Source organism: Brassica oleracea, chromosome C4 (genome assembly GCF_000695525.1).
Source record: "Brassica oleracea var. oleracea cultivar TO1000 chromosome C4, BOL, whole genome shotgun sequence".
Lineage (NCBI taxonomy): Eukaryota > Viridiplantae > Streptophyta > Magnoliopsida > Brassicales > Brassicaceae > Brassica > Brassica oleracea.
The window spans coordinates 30,970,568-30,989,348 of NC_027751.1; the positions used below are offsets into that span (position 1 = coordinate 30,970,568).

At 35.8% G+C, this 18,781-nt stretch overlaps 3 protein-coding genes and 1 pseudogene across 4 annotated transcripts in view; 3 read left to right on the forward strand and 1 right to left on the reverse strand.

Annotated features, from left to right (window-relative positions):
- Positions 1 to 1,545, forward strand: part of LOC106342292 (extensin-2-like) — a 2,456-nt gene extending 911 nt beyond the window's left edge. Inside the window, exon 2 of the mRNA XM_013781173.1 lies at positions 1 to 1,545. This exon is cut by the window's left edge and continues 16 nt beyond it. Coding sequence (XP_013636627.1) covers positions 1 to 1,326 — 1,326 coding nt within the window. The 3' untranslated portion in view covers positions 1,327 to 1,545.
- A 6,115-nt stretch (positions 1,546 to 7,660) lies between these two features.
- On the forward strand, positions 7,661 to 14,776 carry LOC106338648 (annotated as a pseudogene).
- LOC106337759 (DNA-directed RNA polymerase V subunit 5C) lies at positions 14,565 to 16,380 on the reverse strand. Its single transcript, XM_013776883.1, has 4 exons — positions 16,016 to 16,380; positions 15,176 to 15,352; positions 14,900 to 15,013; positions 14,565 to 14,825 (listed from the first exon to the last, which is right to left on the reverse strand). The coding sequence occupies exons 1-4, from the start codon at positions 16,304 to 16,306 to the stop codon at positions 14,700 to 14,702; spliced, it is 708 nt and encodes a 235-aa protein (XP_013632337.1). The 5' UTR covers positions 16,307 to 16,380; the 3' UTR covers positions 14,565 to 14,699.
- Positions 16,381 to 16,806: 426 nt separating this feature from the next.
- LOC106340331 (F-box protein SKIP5-like) lies at positions 16,807 to 18,544 on the forward strand. 2 transcript variants are annotated; one of them, XM_013779215.1, is made up of 3 exons: positions 16,807 to 17,153; positions 17,874 to 18,018; positions 18,117 to 18,544. In XM_013779215.1, exons 1-3 carry the CDS (start codon positions 16,937 to 16,939, stop codon positions 18,142 to 18,144), a joined length of 390 nt encoding a protein of 129 aa, XP_013634669.1. In that variant the 5' UTR covers positions 16,807 to 16,936; the 3' UTR covers positions 18,145 to 18,544. The 2 variants fall into 2 exon arrangements, with proteins under 2 accessions (XP_013634669.1, XP_013634668.1); XM_013779214.1 differs by having other exon boundaries at positions 16,811 to 17,153; positions 18,094 to 18,544.
- Positions 18,545 to 18,781: the final 237 nt, after the last annotated feature.

The following is an 18,781-nucleotide window of genomic DNA, read 5'->3' on the forward strand; positions in this document are numbered from 1 at the left end:
TACTCACCATCTCCTAAGGTTGAATACAAGTCTCCTCCTCCACCATATGTCTACAGTTCCCCACCACCACCGCCATACTACCCTCCATCTCCTAAGGTAGACTATAAGTCTCCTCCACCACCATATGTTTATAGTTCCCCACCACCACCACCATACTACTCTCCATCCCCGAAAGTTGAGTACAAGTCTCCTCCCCCACCGTATGTCTACAACTCCCTACCACCACCACCATACTACTCACCATCTCCAAAGGTTGAGTACAAGTCTCCGCCACCACCATATGTTTACAGTTCCCCACCACCACCACCATATTACTCACCATCCCCAAAAGTTGAGTACAAGTCTCCTCCACCACCATATGTCTACAGTTCCCCACCACCACCCCCGTACTACTCACTATCCCCTATAGTTGATTACAAGTCTCCACCACCATACGTTTACAGTTCTCCACCACCACCATATTACTCACCATCTCCTAAGGTTGAATACAAGTCTCCTCCTCCACCATATGTCTACAGTTCCCCACCACCACCGCCATACTACTCTCCATCTCCTAAGGTAGAGTACAAGTCTCCTCCACCACCATATGTATACAGTTCTCCACCACCACCATATTACTCACCATCTCCTAAGGTTGAATACAAGTCTCCTCCTCCACCATATGTCTACAGTTCCCCACCACCACCGCCATACTACTCTCCATCTCCTAAGGTAGAGTACAAGTCTCCTCCACCACCATATGTATACAGTTCTCCACCACCACCATATTACTCACCATCTCCCAAAGTCGTATACAAATCTCCTCCACCGCCATATGTATATAGTTCTCCTCCACCACCATACTATTCACCTTCACCTAAAGTACACTACAAATCTCCTCCACCACCATATGTTTACAGTTCTCCACCACCACCATACTACTCACCTTCCCCTAAAGTATACTACAAATCTCCACCCCCACCATATGTTTATAGCTCTCCACCACCACCATACTACACACCATCCCCTAAAGTTCACTACAAGTCGCCACCGCACCCACATGTATGTGTTTGTCCACCACCTCCTCCATGCTATGCTCCTTCACCAAAAATAGTATATGAATCTCCTCCACCACCATATGTCTACAATTCTCCACCACCACCATACTACTCTCCATCTCCTAAAGTATACTACAAATCTCCTCCACCACCATACTACTCACCTTCCCCAAAGGTATATTACAAGTCTTCTCCACCACCATATGTCTACAATTCTCCACCACCACCATATTACTCACCATCCCCTAAGGTACACTACAAGTCTCCACCACCACCTTCATATTACTGAAAAGCAGTAAATGCGAGTTTTAAATAAGCTACGACTACGAGTTTTATTTGATTTCATATTTTTTCTTAATATAACATGTATGCAACTTGTTTCAGTTTCTTTGGAATGTTGATTAATAATTTGGGTTTATACCTTCTTCATATGTTGTGTTTTCTTTAATTTAATTTAATTTGTGCAAAGAGTGTTTGTGTGGTTTGTTTGTAGTCCTTTGCACATGGCGAATATGTATTTCTATTTTGAATATGTATTTCCATTTGATTTCATCTGAAAATATAATATTTTAAATTCATATGACTAATATCATATGTTTTTGTCATAATATTAAAGTTTATGCCAACCACATGTATTTACAATCACAAAAGGTATTTTGATTGATCATACATATGGTAATTTCCCCTTCATTTAAAAAAATAAAAAGCGCACAAGTTTTTGTGAGAAACAAAATTTCAAAGAGTTTGGTCAAAATGATTTTTTGTTTGTTAATTGTTATAAGTAATTTTTTTTTGACAAAAATCAATACTATTAAAAGGGAAGGAATCCTAAAAAAATCTACCTATAAAAGTTGTTTGGACCATTTCATTAACTAACAATATTTTTGGTCTGACCATAATATTCAACTAATAACAGTACATAACCGAATATTTCTCTAATCATAATTTATGTATTGATATCATAGACATTTATTGTTATCTATATATTTGGAAATGTTAGCATCAGTTATGGGGTTAATTTTATATCCACCTATATATTTGGAAAATATATATCTTTTTCAACCCAAATATATATTTTCTCTGGGGTTGATTTTTATTCAATCAGTATATTGATATCATTGAACGATATATTTTTGATGATGTTCTAATAATACTAAGTGAATCATGTACTGAGTGAGGATGATTAGAATAGGAAAACTAAGAAGTAAGCTCGACAAAATGTAAGTAGGTCGTGTGTGTTAGATATATTAATAGGTAGATGTATTAATTTAATAAAATGAGCCGTTAAATATTAGTATGCTTAGGTGGTAGTCGAGTTGTTAATATATAGGTGGGTGTGTGTTAACTAGAATAAAACCTCTATAAATTAATAATGTTGGAATTTTGAAATCTTATTAATTTATAGAGATAGTAAAAAAAATTATTTAGATTTCTTATTTTAAGATAAGAAAAATATTTGATTTTAGTGTATAGACATTAATTGTTATTTCTGAAATTTGAAATTTATATTAATTTTATTATATTATTTGGTGTATATACTATATATTGCATAGAGCTTAAATGTGGTTTTAGATATAATATTACTAAATTTTATCAAAAATATATGAAGTGTTAAGAGAATATAAAGATACTTACATTGTGAATATAAAACAAATTATATAATAATAGGTTATTAATTATATAAAATGTATACATATAAATTATTAATTTATAATTTTCATGGGACCATATATTTACATATAATTTTCTAAAAAAATATTATCTTATTATTCCAGTTAGAACGGCGAAATTTATTAATTTATAAGGATTATTAATTTATTGAATATTAATTTATAGAGGTTCTACTGTATAAGGCTGAAGTATTAAAAATTGTTAAAGGTAAAAAAATTTCTGAAAATATGATGGCACAAAAATAATATGTCATTATATTGTAAGGATAATTATTAAAACGATTATGTTAGACTAAATTATTATATGACTGAAGAATAACTTATAGTTAATGAAGGGGTGCAACATTTTGCAAGTAGATTTTTGAGATGATTTCCTTTTAATAGTATAGAAAGATATAAGTTGTGATGTATGTCACAACTTTTGTAATTTAATAAATTCATTGTTATCAACTTTTTACAGAATTTAAACATGTAACAATATTTTATATACTTTGGTTTATTTTTGTGTATTTTGATAGTTAAAATACAGATAAATAAATGTGACCAGAATTGTTTCTATATATATTTACCCCACTTTATAATTTCTATACTACTAAATATACAAATTTCATTTTAAAATTTGAACACATTCCTTGAATCTGTATAAATCAATAGTGTTTATTTAAACCAAAATATATATATATATATATATATATATAATAATTTTATGTCTATTGAATCAAACAATAAAACATGTTTTGAAAACGTCCGGTCCGAATCGCGGTTCTATGCCAATGTTTATGTGAATCCACATTATCTTATAAAAATTCATTTAAAATAATAATAATTCAATTCCAAAATTAAATCCGCGCTTTCTAAGCGCGGGTCAAAATCTAGTATGATATTTAAAACTGAAACAATAATGACTATATAAGAAAATATGAGAAATTTCTGATCATCAATCTCAGATTTGGTTTAGAATATTACATCTATGCAAATATTTTTAAATATAGGTACATATAGTAACAAAGCAAATAGTTATATTAGTTGCGTGTATAAATATTTCTATAAGAAATAACAATGTATGAGAATTAAATCAGTGGAATATAAGAAAATTTATATAAAAACTGACCCCGAGAAATTTGTAAATAAAGACGACACTAGCTCAATGAACGAAATGATGCAGACATGATGTACGGTTCTCCACTACCACCATACTACAAAGTTGTTCACTATCATATGTGATGCAGAGAATATTTGGATATATTATTATTATTTATTAATAGGATAATTATTTTTATTGTTTTAAAGTTTTAATGGTTTTCCTATATTAAATTAGATTAGGATTTTTTAAGATTAGTGATTTATTATAAATAGGTATTCAAGCCTAAAATTGTATTCAGTTTTTATAATGATTTAATAAGAAATAGATTTTATACGAACATTATAGCACGGGAAAGAGTATTTCTAAACCCTTTCTATAAACCACCGAAAAGAGTATTCTCAACCCTAATAGCTTTTGACTAAGCACTGTGAAGAGTATTCACAAAACCTAGAAGCTTCCGCTGCATAGTTGGTATCAGAGCCATAACGTTTTTGGAAGAACTTCACGTTTTCGATGGCTAGGAAAACGGGAAGCACTATTGGTGAACTACGAAACCTAATTGTCGAGATCCACACTCCAACAGCTAAGCGATACAGTGGGTACTTTAGCCACCCGCTTGGACGCCTTAACCACAGCATTGACCACTCGCTTTGATCCTCAAATCCAGCACGTTTTCATGCTCCGCCACCACCAGCTCAGCAACAAGTTTGTCCACATCGAGCTCAAGTTATTCGATTGGATGATGATGAAGTTGACGAAAGCTTTATCGAAGACGATGAATTTCACAGCCAAGCGTCAGATGTTGAAGTTTCTCTCCAAAAAATTTGGATTTCTTGTCGTGGACGGCAACAACTTGGCGCTGGACATCGCACGTACTACAGATTATGGTGACAATTGGGCTTTCAAAAATTCTGACCCAATACATCATCGTGACACGTGGATTTACAACCATTCACTCTCATGGCAGCTACGTGGTACAAGGGAGGGAAAATATAAATTTTTATGTGGAAAATATTATCGATGAAAAAAAGAAGAAGAATAAAAGAGAGATGAGTACAACCATCGAGATTCAAGGACGAATCTTCTCCAACCCGAAGAGAATGATGCAGAGAATATTCGGATATATTCCAAATATTATTATTACATATTAATAAGATAATTACTTTTATTGTTTTAAGGTTTAATGGTTTTCCTATATTAAATTAGATTAGGGTTTTCTAAGATTAGTGATTTATTATAAATATGTATTTAAACCTAAAGTTGTATTCAGTTTTTATGATGATTTAATAAGAAATGGATTTTATACGAGTTTTATACCATGAGAAAGAGTATTTCCAAACCCTAAAGAGGTTTCTATAAACCACTGATTCTCAACTCTAAGAGCTTTTGATTAAGCACTGTGAAGAGTATTCACAAAACCTAGAAGCTACATCAATATGTCTAAAGTCTCTACCATCGCCACATTATTATTTTCTTTCTCCAAACGTTGGATACAAATTTCCACCATCATATTACTGAAAATCAGTAAATATAAATCTTAAATAAGCTACAAATTTTATTTTATTTCATTTTCTTCTTGATGCATGTATTCAACCTGTTTCAGTTTCTTTGGATGTGAATTAATGATTTGGGTGTAAGACCTTCATTTGCTGTGTTTTCTCTAATTTAACTTGTGCAAAGATTGATTGCCATTTGTTCGTAGTACTTTGCACATTGCGATTATGTGTATGCATTCTTGATATGGTAATTTTGGACAACAAAGGACGTTTTTAATATGAATTACATACCTGATATGCATGGATTGTTTAAATTTCTATTGTATTCTACATCGAAAACATGATTATATGACAAATTATAGCACTAGAAAATTAACAATATAAATCTTCAATTTGAATATACAGTAAGAACTCTATAAATTAATAAAATTGAGACTTCAATATTTTATTAAGTTGCAAAAATTATTTTTAGATTTACATATTTAAAGAATGTTTTAATGTAAAAATAAAAGAATAGTTGATTTTGTGATATATGTATTAGTTAAATATTAAAGATTTTATTTTTGTGTTATTCTTATTTGATTATTTGGTATGTAGAAAATATATACCTTAAATGTAAATTAAAAAGAAACGAATTGAAAAACATTGGTATAATTAGATATGTCATCTCTCTCTCCTTCTCCAACTTCTCACTAGAAAGTTCAAAAAGTATCGACCTTTGGTGGCCGGTGGTTCACACCACCGGTTACAAACCCTCTTTTTTGTTTTTTACTTTTGCTTTGTATATACCTTCGATCTTTGGATCGAACTTTATGTTCCGTTAGTGAATCTTCTCTTTGCTAGGCAATTTTGGTGTGTGAGGTTCAACTGCAGAGATGTTCTCAATTCTTATCTTCCTCTGTTCGGGTTGAACCCAAATAAATCTTCTTGTTCTCAACTTTCACAGTTCTTCATATCTATCCCTTCAACTTCTGATTGGATACCATATTGGTCGTCCAGGGCCGGCTTAGGGCACAGGACAAGGGGGCGTGTGCCCCGGGGTCCAAACAGTTTTTAATAAAAATAGTATTAAAATGGGGTCCAAAATTTTAAAAATAACTAAAGATAGGGTCCAAAAATTTTAAGTTATCCATATATGCATATAAAAAAAACTAAAATTTTTTTTTGCTCAAGGGCCCAATAATACCTTGAGCCGGCCCTGTGGTCGTCTCAACTGAACATTCTTCCAAGAGAATCAGTCTACCGCATCATCTACCATATTGGTGTTTCTAGGTAAAGCTTCTTTGTCGAAGGATGATTGCGTTTTATGGGTCTCTGAAGTCTTTTTGAAGTGGATTTAGTATAGTTGGCATTGATAACGGTCCAACAAAAAAATCAATCTTCAACTGACTGAAGTTTCCCTCTGGTTTAGTTAACGACGAATCATGGCCTCTTCGATCTAGTAGTTGAGGTCGAGTGAAAGGTGTCTTGGCATCGGCGTTTTAAAATAACTTATGAGACAGAGAGGTACCGAGCAAAATCTCATGTAGATTTCACGGTGGTTGAGCATGGTGAAGGCTAAGATTGCCAAACTCACTTGCTCTAATTTCATGGAGATGCTATGACGGAGCAAGGACTTCGAGAAATGTTGCAGAGAATTTTCTGGTGATGAAGAGGCAAAGCGGTGATCGGGAAAATCGGAAACTGCATGTGATACACTTGTCGAAGCTGTCTCCCAGCTGTGTAAGGAAGGATGAACACGTGGACTTTGAAGATTCTCGTTTTCTTGTAATTTTATGGGCTAAATTTAATATCTTTGTATGGGCTTTAATTTGTAAAACCTGATGCAAGTTGTAACTTGTTCCGTTGGCACAGTTAATGAAACCGAAAGTTGACAAAAAAAAACTTCAATGTATATATAATTAATATAAAATATAATATTTATATGTATATAAATTTTATATATATTAATTATTAATTTAATTTTTATATTAAGTATTTTTGATAATATATTATCTTATCGAACGGTGTCATATTTTAGGTAAACCAATAGTTGAAAATAATTATGAGTTAGAATATGTGTAATCATATTGTGAAACAAGAACAAAGGAGAAAGATGATATATATTGTGTTTCATTCTTCCCTCAAAGACTAAAATAAAATAAAATAATATAAAAAACGGCAAAAATTAAATAGACTTGAGCAAGTGAAAGTCAAAATGAGAGGTGCTGTGACTCTCTCCCAGCCACAAGTTTAGATACGCCTTCTTGTATGTCTGACGTGGCATCCTAACGACACCCATTCTCTTTCCGCCACACGTTCGGCACGTGATAGCTCCTAAAATTGGTCCCACTCTTGCCCAAACCTCTGTCTTCTCAGCTGTAACTTATTTGCTCCCATATCCAATGACTTGAAAACAAGCATGCAGCTTTCTGAATTAAATAAAGGTTTGATTTTTACGGGTTTGTTTAAATTTATTGATATTTTCATTAGTTTTTTTTTCATTCTTGAGGGCTACGTTAAGCGACTTGTTACTCTATTTTTCTTTCTGGGTTTTCTTTTTTTTTTTTGTGGTGAAGTTGGTGATGTGGGGAGCAATCAGGGAGCGTGATTTGAGGTCGGTGATTCCATTCTATTTCCCGAGTCATGTTTCATTGGGACGACGAAGAGGTAAAGTCTCGATCTGTACTATTGATGGGTTTTTGAATCAATCATGATTCTGAGTTTCTCTCGTTGTTTGCTTCTTACATTAAGTGCCCTTCTCTGTTCTGTTCAAGCCCTCTGTCTTGTCTTCAGAAAGTCGACCCTTTTCTCTTTCTCTGATGATTCTATGTATCAATTTTTAGGAAAAAAGAGAGATGTTAGCTGTAAATCTCCTGGATTGATTTTATTACATACCATGGTTTCTGTAGCTTTGGATTCACAATTCAGAGGAAAGAATCTTTGACTGCATTGTAGAGATACAACTTGATTTTTACAAGTTAGGGAAGGATCCTCTAAGCTCATTCCTCACATAAACAGATAGATAACTTAGATTTTCTCTAGGTAGTTTGGATTCAAGGAGTGGTAGTTGAGTACCGGAATATGAGAAGTAGAGAGTCTGGTAATTAATTATCTGGAGACCTTGTCTAGACTTTTTTTCTATAGGGAAATGGGCTGTGAGAAGGGACTAATGATTTGGAAGATGACTATGGTAGCTTTGATTTTATACACTTCTCAGTGATCAATCAGTTTTATCTGTGGGATGTGTGTCTATTTTTATGCTTTATAAGCTTCCCTTGCGTCTTGTTCTTATATGTTTTGCTTTCCTTCTGAAATGGTCACATGTGTTAGATTGAAGAAGGAAGAAGGAAGAAGCAATGACTTAGTTGTTGGAATGAAGAAAACATGGCCAAAAGAAAAATAGTCATTGCATGATCCAAACCAGCCCATCCATGGGAATTCATCCACGGAATTCATTTCCAAGGAAACCCATCGACAGAAACCTATCCACACGTCTTTTGGAAGCAAAAGAGTGTATTTGAATTTAAACTATTGGAGTCTAAATCTGTCACATCAAGCTACTTGCTTCTAGTTTAGTCTTTGTTTAATCTTTCTTCCTTGTGTATTTAAATCACTTGTAAACCACAAATTAATCTAAGGAGAAAATCCTTCATTTACTCTTTACTCTCCCACCAACAACATTCTCCAATATCTCTCTCTACTTTTCTGGATCTAACTCTCTCTTTTTCTCATTGTTCTTGAGTGTTCTTTACTTATTCATCATCATTTCTCACATGGTATCATAGCTCTAAGCTCCTGAACCTCACAAAAGCTTCCGCAAATCTATTTCTTTCTCAGATTATCTTCAAAATCTGTTGGATACATCCTTTTATCCACTTGTCCAAAGATCTTCCAAGAGAGAAGAACCTCACCAGCACTCAAGATAGAAGAGTATACCTTGTTCTGAAACTCAAGAAAGCTTCAGCTAAGTTCAGCAAGATGGAGAAAACAAGAAGCATAGCGATTTCTGTGGTACTCAAAGGGTCAAACTACCTTATCTGGTCCATGCCGATGAAGACAGCACTTGGAGGGGAAGGATTGTGGGAGCATTGCTCACAAGCATCTCCAAAGACAACCAGCTCTAAACCTGACAGTGGAGACAAATGGCAACAAGAAGACCAACTGGTCTTGTCTATTCTACAAAGCTCACTTGCAGTTCCTATTATGGAGTCTTACTCACATTGTGAGAGTGTTAAGGAGCTTTGGGAGACTTTTTACAAGGTTTATGGCAACTCATCCAACTTAAGCAGAGTGTATGAGCTCAAGAAGGCCATAAACGATCTATCTCAGGAGGAGATGGAGTTTAACGATCACTTTGGCAAGTTCAACTCTCTGTGGGGTGAGCTTGATTCATTGAGACCTTCTACAACAGACCCAATCATCCTCCATGAAAGAAGAGAGCAAGACAAGGTGTTTGGGCTGCTCCTTACTCTCAATTCAACCTTTAATGACCTGGTGAAGCACATACTGAGGTCAGACAAGCTGCCATCTCTTGAAGAAGTGTGTTCCCAAATCAAAAAGGAACAAGGGTCACAGGATTTGTTTGAAGGAAAGGAGTCTCTTTCCCTTGCCAGCCAAGCAGCTGCTTCACCACTGTCACTTAAGGTGTATCATAAGAAGGAGGAGGGAAGATGTCTCAAGTGTGATCACTACAAGCGAGATGGTCACACCAAGGAGAAGTGTTGGGATCTTCACCCACACCTCAAACCTGTCAAGTTCAGATGATCCATGTACATGGAAGTACAAGGAACTAGCTCAGGTTCCTTGAGTTGTAAGCTTACCTCCCGAATTTTAATATGAGCTTGTTTAATTGTTTTAAGTTGTTTATGTGTGGTATAGGCGAGTTGTCTAGCCTCTGTGTTTGTCTTGTTGCATTGCTAAAAGCCTAGGAGAGTTTCCTGGTCTTGTGTTGCATCCTTGTGTTGGTTAAGGTGATAGATGAGTTGTCTACTCCTGTGATTGCATTCATGAGTTGTTTAAGGTGACTAGATGAGTTGTCTAGTCTCTGTTTTTGTCATTAAAAAAAAAAACTAAATGTCCTGTAATTGATGAGTTATCATTCTTAAACATATAGTGAGTTGGTTGCATGGATTTGAACTGAATGAGTTGTTTAGATTATGTCCATTGTACTTTTCTCTTAATTAACCATTGGGATCAGAATTGGTGAGTTATCAATATCTGATCCTAGTGTGTGTGGTTTGATTCTTGTTGGAGTTTGAGTGATGTTCCAGGTGCACAAGTGTTGTCTCTGTCCATCATCAAATCAAGACAAGGAAGAAGGCTTTCCTCATGTTGTTCAAAACTTACACATGATGTATATTCATGTTTGATTCAGAGCCTACACATGATGTATATTCCTGACCATGGAGAGATTGTTGGTGAGAAGACCATGTGGTAGTAAGTGGGGGCTGAAATAAAATATGGTCGAACTTTGAAGATACTTCAGGAAGGAGTATTGATGGAGACGCAGACCAGTGTTTGATCAGCCACACACACCAAGCTGGAGCTCCTCATGTATTGCAAGAACCGGTTGAATTAAGCGCAGACCGTTTGGTTGTTGAGCTCCTGGTACAATAGACACACAAAAGAAAGTGGAGAAGAGATCAAAGGAGGAACTGGTTGACTTAAGCGCAGCTGTAGGGGTGATGCGCTCCTGGTTTTCAAAATTTAGTAATGCCACTTCCAAGCTTGCTCCTTCACTCATTTTCTCCGGATCAAGCTCGAGGAGGGATAATAGTGAGCTATTCTGAAGGTCCAAGTCGTCCATTGCTTCATTTTCCTCCAAAGCCATTGCAAGAAGAATTCAACAAGGACAACAATAACTTGGGGTTCGAACAGTTACCTTCTTGTTGGGAAGCTATGGATCAGCTTCTACATGGAGTTAGAACAGTTACCTTCAGTGGGGAAGCTATGAATCAGCCTATAGCATGTGTGCTTGTACCTAATTTATGAAGCTTCAAGAAGAGGCTACAATAAAGATTTCAAAGTACTTGGAGCTCTTTGTAGCTGAAGTTGGTCATTCATAATCCTCCTGAAAATGGCAAAAAGTCACAAGAGAGGGGGAGCATCAAACCAGCCTAAAGAAGAGATCCAAGATGTTGGTGTGTGCAAGGTGTGGAGTTCACCCTTGCAGCACAAGTTAGGCCATGATCCAGAGTCTAAGGACTCCACCATGAGTTATCAGAAGTTCCTTAGACTCACTGGCCAATCCCTAGGCCATGTTGAACTCTACTCTTTTTCCCTTAGTAAGTTTTGTTCCAAAGGGTTTTCTTGCTATAGATTTTTAATGAGGGAGCTTTTTAAAGGTTCCAAACTTGTCCAAGGATCTCCTATGGTCAGGCTTGAGAGGGAGTGTTGGAATGAAGAAGGAAGAAGCAATGACTTAGTTGTTAGAATGAAGAAAACATGGCCAAAAAGAAAAGATACATTGCATGATCTAAGCCAGCCCATCCATGGGAATTCATCCACAGAATTCATTTCCAAGAAAACCCATCCACAGAAACCTATCCACACGTTTTTTGGAAGCAAGAGAGTGCATTTGAATTTGAACTCTTGGAACCTAAATCTGTCATATCAAGCCACTTGCCTCTAGTTTAGTTTTGGTTTAATCTTTCTTCTTTGTGTATTTAAATCACTTATAAATCACAAATGAATTTAAGGAGAAAATCCTTCATTTACTTTTTACTCTCTCACCAACAACATTCTCCAATATCTCTCTCTATTTTTCTGGATCTAACTCTCTCTTTTTCTCATTGTTCTTGAGTGTTCTTTACTTATTCATCATCATTTCTCACAGCATGTAAATGTCAATACCTGCTTGTGTGCCTGATCCTTGTTTTGGTTTATGGTCTTAAACTATTTTCCAGCTTACTAATTTGATATGGGGTGATGACATTGACGATGAGACAGGCGACCATATTGTGCCTTTTAAATCACGAAGTAAACAAACTTAAGAGAAAGCAACGGAGTGAAGAATCTAGGACGGTTAAGACAGCTGATGCAAAAGTTAACTGGGACTAAAAATGACCTTCATGATAGTGATCCGGGAAGCAGTTCAGGCTAAATTGTTGGTGAAGGCTCATGGTTTGACTTATAGCTATCTAATGCCAGAGAAGCTGGTCCTGATTTGAGTGCAACTGAACTTTCTAAATGCTTAGCTGAGCGAGTCAGATATAACAACGAGAGTTGGTGCTTTTCTTGAAACAGTGCTGTTTTGCTTGATTACCTTCTGTCAAATCTAATCATGTTGAAGTTGTTTGCGCATCGTGTAATTACCAGTGAAAACGTCTGAACTTGGGAAGGCCCTGATGTTTTTCATAGCACTGACGAGAGTAAAAAGCAAGGTGATTTTGAAGAATACGGCTGGGCTAACACTGGTACCTTTGATGATCTCATCGAATGTTCAGGTAATTACTAAACTTCACGATTACTACGAATGGTGGAAATTTTCAGCTATATGGGGGGCTTGGATGGTGAGCAAAAAATCGATGGACCTAGGTAGAGCACTCAATGGGCAGTCCACTCACATCGGTCTCGATCTAACACAATATCCTCACAAGTGATGATTTTGCGGTAATGATGTCCCTATGTTTGGAGATGGCCGTCTCAGCGGTGCAGATGAGTTATGGTCTTCTTCTATAGATGTATCCAATAGTCCATCAAAACCGTTACCATCAATTTTGGACTCTCAAGATCTAAGTTTAGGAACTGAGTTTGAGAAACAAGAGAACCAACAATTTCCATTTACTGAAAAAGCCAATGGTCCCTCATCCCAAAGTGTGCCTAGTGTACGTGTGACCCCAAAATCTGTGAAGTACCATGAGCATAAGGGTCAAATCTCACTTGAAGTTTGATACATGGCTACTTGTGGTTTTGGTAATCATACAAATCCATATTCTACTGTGCCTGTAATCTCAGCCTCTCAATATTCTGATGTCAAGAATCAGCTGATGCATCCTTCCTACAATCCTGCTACTGCTGCTACCTCTGTAAACATGGAAACTTAGGCGCAGACAGCAAATGAAGGCAATGCTTGCCATTCAGAGACAACAACATCAATTTTGTTGTAGCAAAGGTACTGAAATGGTTCGTTTGTTATGTTTATAAAAAGAAAAAGTCTCAATACTACAGTAGTGGCCTTTATTTTGGGAGTAACTAATACTCCTTATTGACCTGCAGTTGGATATGGAAACAAGGACTTGTATACTTGATACCTTACTTACTACGGTTGGCTGACAGCTCATTTCAAAGACATCTCACTAGTGATACATCCTACAGTAATAAGACTATCCAAGTTATTCCTGAAGAAAAATCAAGACATAGGTTAGAAAATGTATGCAATCTAATCAGTATGGTATATAAATGCTTCGTATATAGATAATGTAAGCTACACACATAGAGTTTTGTGAATGTGAGGTAACCTTTTATATACCATACCAAGTTCACATCTCAGTGATAACTAAGGTTGATGGAGTGTGAGATAGGAGGTCCTGCATGTGGGAAAATATAAGAATGCATCAATTTACTTAAAAAAGACCATGTGGATGTTGCATAAGTATTAACACTCTTTTATGTTTTGGTCATAATTATTTGTTAGGTGATTTCGTGTATATAAACTCCATTATCATTCAACATGTGGTTTAAATAGTTATATCTTGGTTTTTTGTTCTTACAGATATGCTAGGATGCTAGACACAGAAACAGTTACCAATCCCACGGAGAGAACTGTTGCTCATTTGCTCTTTCATAGGCCTTTCGATATGTCAGTGGCAAAGCATATTGAAGGACCAGAGTCACTCTCTTCTTCAAAAATGGGAACTGAAGGAAAAGGGAATTCTCGTAAATGCAGCACACGAGAGAGTAAGAGGAAGATATACACGCAGGTCCACTTGCTTTAGGGAATGCACCAAACTCTGGATCCAGTAGTACAGTTGGTGAGGGGCTTGTTGAAACGTCCCAAGGAAACAAAAGAAAATTGTGAGGTTTAGAATGGTAAACTATTCCTTACTATGTATTGTGTTACATGCCATATTATATACATTGATAGAGTTCAAATATTTATTTATTGGTAACTAATACTCAGGAGCTGCTTTTGTCTCACAACATCGCTCTGCATCTCTTGGAACAATATCCTCTTAACTCCTTTCATATGAAGCTCGTAATATTGTAGTTAGTTTTTTTTTTTCCTACTTGTTGAGAACCTCTCTGTAATTTACTCGCACTTCACTACATTTCGAAAAAACTTTTGATTGTTTGCTCTAGTTTTTCCTCCTTTGAAACCAAGTCCAAGCTCTTATTACAGTTTAAACCAAAGTACTATGGTCTTAAGCAACAGTCTATTTTCTGAAGAACAAGTAAAAGTGTTGCGGATTGCAATGATATTGCAGGTTCTTCAGACGATGCATCGGTATGTGACGAAATGGCCAACAGGCTCTTTGCTGTATGTAATCTTCACCACCTGGCCCTTCTTTAATCCATGGTATCTCACGAAGCTATCCTTTTCCTTCAACAAGGGAAGCTAAAAACGAAAAGAGAATCCATTAACACACAGAATACAAAAGGTGAGACGCTATGTGAAGAACTGAACCATACCTGTTTGTCCTCAAGCGCATGCTCACTCAGCAACGTTTCTTTCTCCTCTTTGGTTAAAATCTCAATCTTTGGCTGTCCAGTGTGCTTTGTGATGTTGACCAACAAATCTCCTATCTGTTGACACAGATAACAATTTAAACATGTAACTGTTCCTGTGAGCGTATGATTGTTAAGTCAGGTATCAGCTTCATGATCCATCTAAGACGATCCAAATCTTGGTAACTCACACTTATATCTAGAATATTTCATCATGCAGCAGAAGGGAGAACGGCTTACCGGGAAGGTTTCAACAGTACAAGGAAAGGTTGCCAGTTCCTTCTTAGCAAAGTGGTTCATTTTGCTCTGTAAAACGAGAATCAGCCCATGCAAGCCTACAGTGCTGGAAACCTGACTGTGAATAGCACGGACTGTTTTCACTGTGACTGGTTCAGACCCCATGAACACAACAAGTATCTGCATTACAAAAAAAAAAACCCCATTTCAGTATCAAAACTGAGAGATAAGCTTGATGGAAAACAGGTAAAGCATGAGAAAAACGTCTGTTAGACACTTCTCATCTCAACTAGCTGTTTCAAACAAAATGGCATTTCTCATCTCAATCTGCCATTGAGATACAAAGACAAGACACACATCTACATTCAGCAGAACAAGAGGTAACGCAAACCACAAATCAATGGAAAGAAAAAGAAACTCTATTCACAGTTTCACCATAATCTCTCGGATCAACCCTCATACTTATCCCTAGTCAAAAAAGTTCACTGGAACCAAAAAAGTCTAAACCTTTTCCTGTGTTTAAAGGAAAACCCAAAACAAATGTAAAACCCTAAATCGAAAAAGTCTCCACCTTTCCTGTGTTTGAAGGCAAACCCAAACCAAATGTAAAACCTAAATTGAAAAAGTTTAAGCCTTTCCTGTTCTTGAAGGCAAACACCAACCAAATGTAAAAACTCTAAATAGAAAAAAAGTCGTCCCCTTTCTCAAACTTTTCTGTGTTTGAAGGCAAAACCAAACCAAACGTAAACTCAAGATCGAAAAAGTCGACGCCTTTCTCAAAATTTCTTGTGTTTGAAGGCAAACCCAAACCAAAAGCAAACCCATAATCAAAAAAGTCGATGCCTTTTTCATGGGGTTAGAGCGGAGAGGCACGGAGATACGGAGGCGTTCAAGGTCTGGCTTCTCACCGAAACCAGAACGAAACTCCGAGAGAGAGAGGGAGAGCTCAGCGTCTGAAACTTGGTAGCCTCTGTCGCGGAGCATCTCAAGAGCTGTCGTGCGGGCCAAGTAAAACCTCTTGCTCTCGACTCCACCTTTGTCCTCCGTCTTCGCAATGCAGTGGCTGTGTGCTCCATCGTCAAACGTCGACACACCATTCTCAGAGGACCTTTCGATAGCCATTACCTCCTCCATTTTTCTTTCTTAAGCTTTTCCTTTCACCGATTGGGTTTTGCTGTTGAGAGAAGAAAGGGTTTTTGTCATAAAGCCATTTTAAGCTCAGTTCTGATTATTTTATTTAGGCTGGTTTGTTTTTGTTTTGGTTTGGGTTTTCGGTTTTAGAGATTTTACAACTATTTGGTTGTTATGAAATTTGGTTTGATTTTAGTACTGCTTACGCCTTTAGAATTACTACAAAAACCAGTCTGTTGGTAAGTACTGTCTCAGTCTTTTGGCGTACTAGATTTGAGATACAAATATTAGGTTAACTCAATTTTTAATTTTGATGATTTAAATATTTCAGATAAAATATTCAGGTAACCTAGTTATTTGGATAATTCCGTTCACAAATAATATTTTTAGGATATTAGTATTTTAAAAATTAAATATAACTAATATTTTAGATATAAATTATATTTTGGATATTCTTCGTAGACATATGTGGTTTTTGGTTCTTGGTTTATATGCTCATTTATTGGAGAAATCTGGGACAGTCCACTACTTGAAACAGCCAACGGTGAGGATGCTTTAGTCGCTGTCCTGAGATGGAACCCAAACTACAATTAACTAAGATTAAAAGGCCAAACCGCTTAACATGTCAATGTAATGTCAAAGGATCATATTGAGTCGGCTGATATGAACGACGGCGAGAATGTAAGGGTTGATGCTCCCATGGAGATTCCTAAGATCTCAAAGCTTGACAGGCGAATTGCTGAACCGAGGATGAAGAAGAAGAGAACGAAAGCTGAGTCTCTCACATCTCTTAACAATCTCGATGATGGTTGCCTCATGCACATCCTCAGCTTCCTATCTCCAATTCCAGGTAAATTTGGTTCCTTAACTGATACTCTTTCTGTTCAATTTGTTCTCTTGATGGGTTTAATTTTGATGGTTACTGGTAGTATCTTTCCCCAATTAGATCTCAATTACGGTTCTGTAACTCGAAAAGTATACTTTCTGATCCTATTCAAGTCACAATTGATTTCTGTTCATGTATAACTCAAATCCTGTTTTTATAATGAATGATATGTTCCTCTAGGCTTGTGTGTGTGTTTGATACTCCCTCCGTTCCCGAAACTAAGATCTTTTAGATTTTTTACTTGTTCTACAAAGATAGATTTTCTACTACTTTTTTATACTTTTAATAAACATTAAATGAAAATATTTGAATAGATTAAATTTCATTGCTGAAAAGTTATTGGAAAGTGTATAATAAAGTAAAAAAAAAAATTAAATTATAAACATTTATAGAATTCTTAATAAACGTGAACACTTTAGAAAATTTTACTTTTGGGAACAGAGAGAGTATATAATACAAACTTCATATCAATGTAACATTTTTCTAGCAAGACATATTTTTTTATTGGATTTGTATGTTTTTTATCTGTATTTGAGTTATGGTGAAGCTTGGTAGATCATCTAGCAAGACATATCCTTTTTTTTTTTGTATGAGACTTGACTTTTTTGAAAATCAAATTTTTGAGCGCATTACAGTCTGTTTCAGTGCTTTTTTTGTGTGTGTGTATCTCGTATGGGTTTGCAGATAGGTATAACACAGCACTCGTTTGCCACAGATGGAGATACCTGGCGTGTCACCCTCGCTTGTGGCTACGCGTTGACCGTTTTGTGAAGGATCTACCCCAGCCTGGAGTTTTCCACGACATTGAGTCGGCCGTATCTGCAGCGAGGTTTGTGATATACCCTTCTTTGGTAGTCATAGAATAGTCTACAAAGTACCTGACAAAGTTAGTTATCACCTCTAGACCTGGTGATACCATTTTGATAGGAGCTGGTGGGAATCATCTCGTTTCTAATATTCAGATTAAAAAGCCTCTTTGCCTGGTATGTCTTATCATATATAGTCTAGTCTAACTAATAGATGTTTCTTGGGAGTTTGTTTTTTGCATTTCTATGATATACGTGTTTCGAAAGCTTTCTCTAGGAGTAAGCAATGTGTATGTTTTAAATTTTCAACAGAATCGCAAAAAGTAGTAAATTAGTTTTTCTAACTTCATCCAAGTATATAAACCAATGTTTAATATCCAAAAACATGTGAACGAATAGCCACCTCTCTACTATTGATGAGAGGATGGAGATCCATTCCGTGCGATAGCTCTTGGTATGGGAGATACATTGAGGGGCTGTTTGTTTCACCATCTGCCATCTCCATCCAAATGATTCATTTGTATGATCTATTCAAATGACCCATTCAGATTTTTGTGATTGTTTGTTTGTCCATCCACATAGCTCATCTAGATGAATCATCTAAATGGATCTTATGTTTGTTTCTTTATTTTCATTTCCATTCAAATGAGTTTAGTAAAGAAATTACCAAAATATCATTGTGTTGATTTAATTATATGTTTAATATTAATTTTAACTATATTACATTTAATTATTTAGTTTAGTATATTTACATTAGAATTATTTCAAAATTAACGAGTTTTCTTT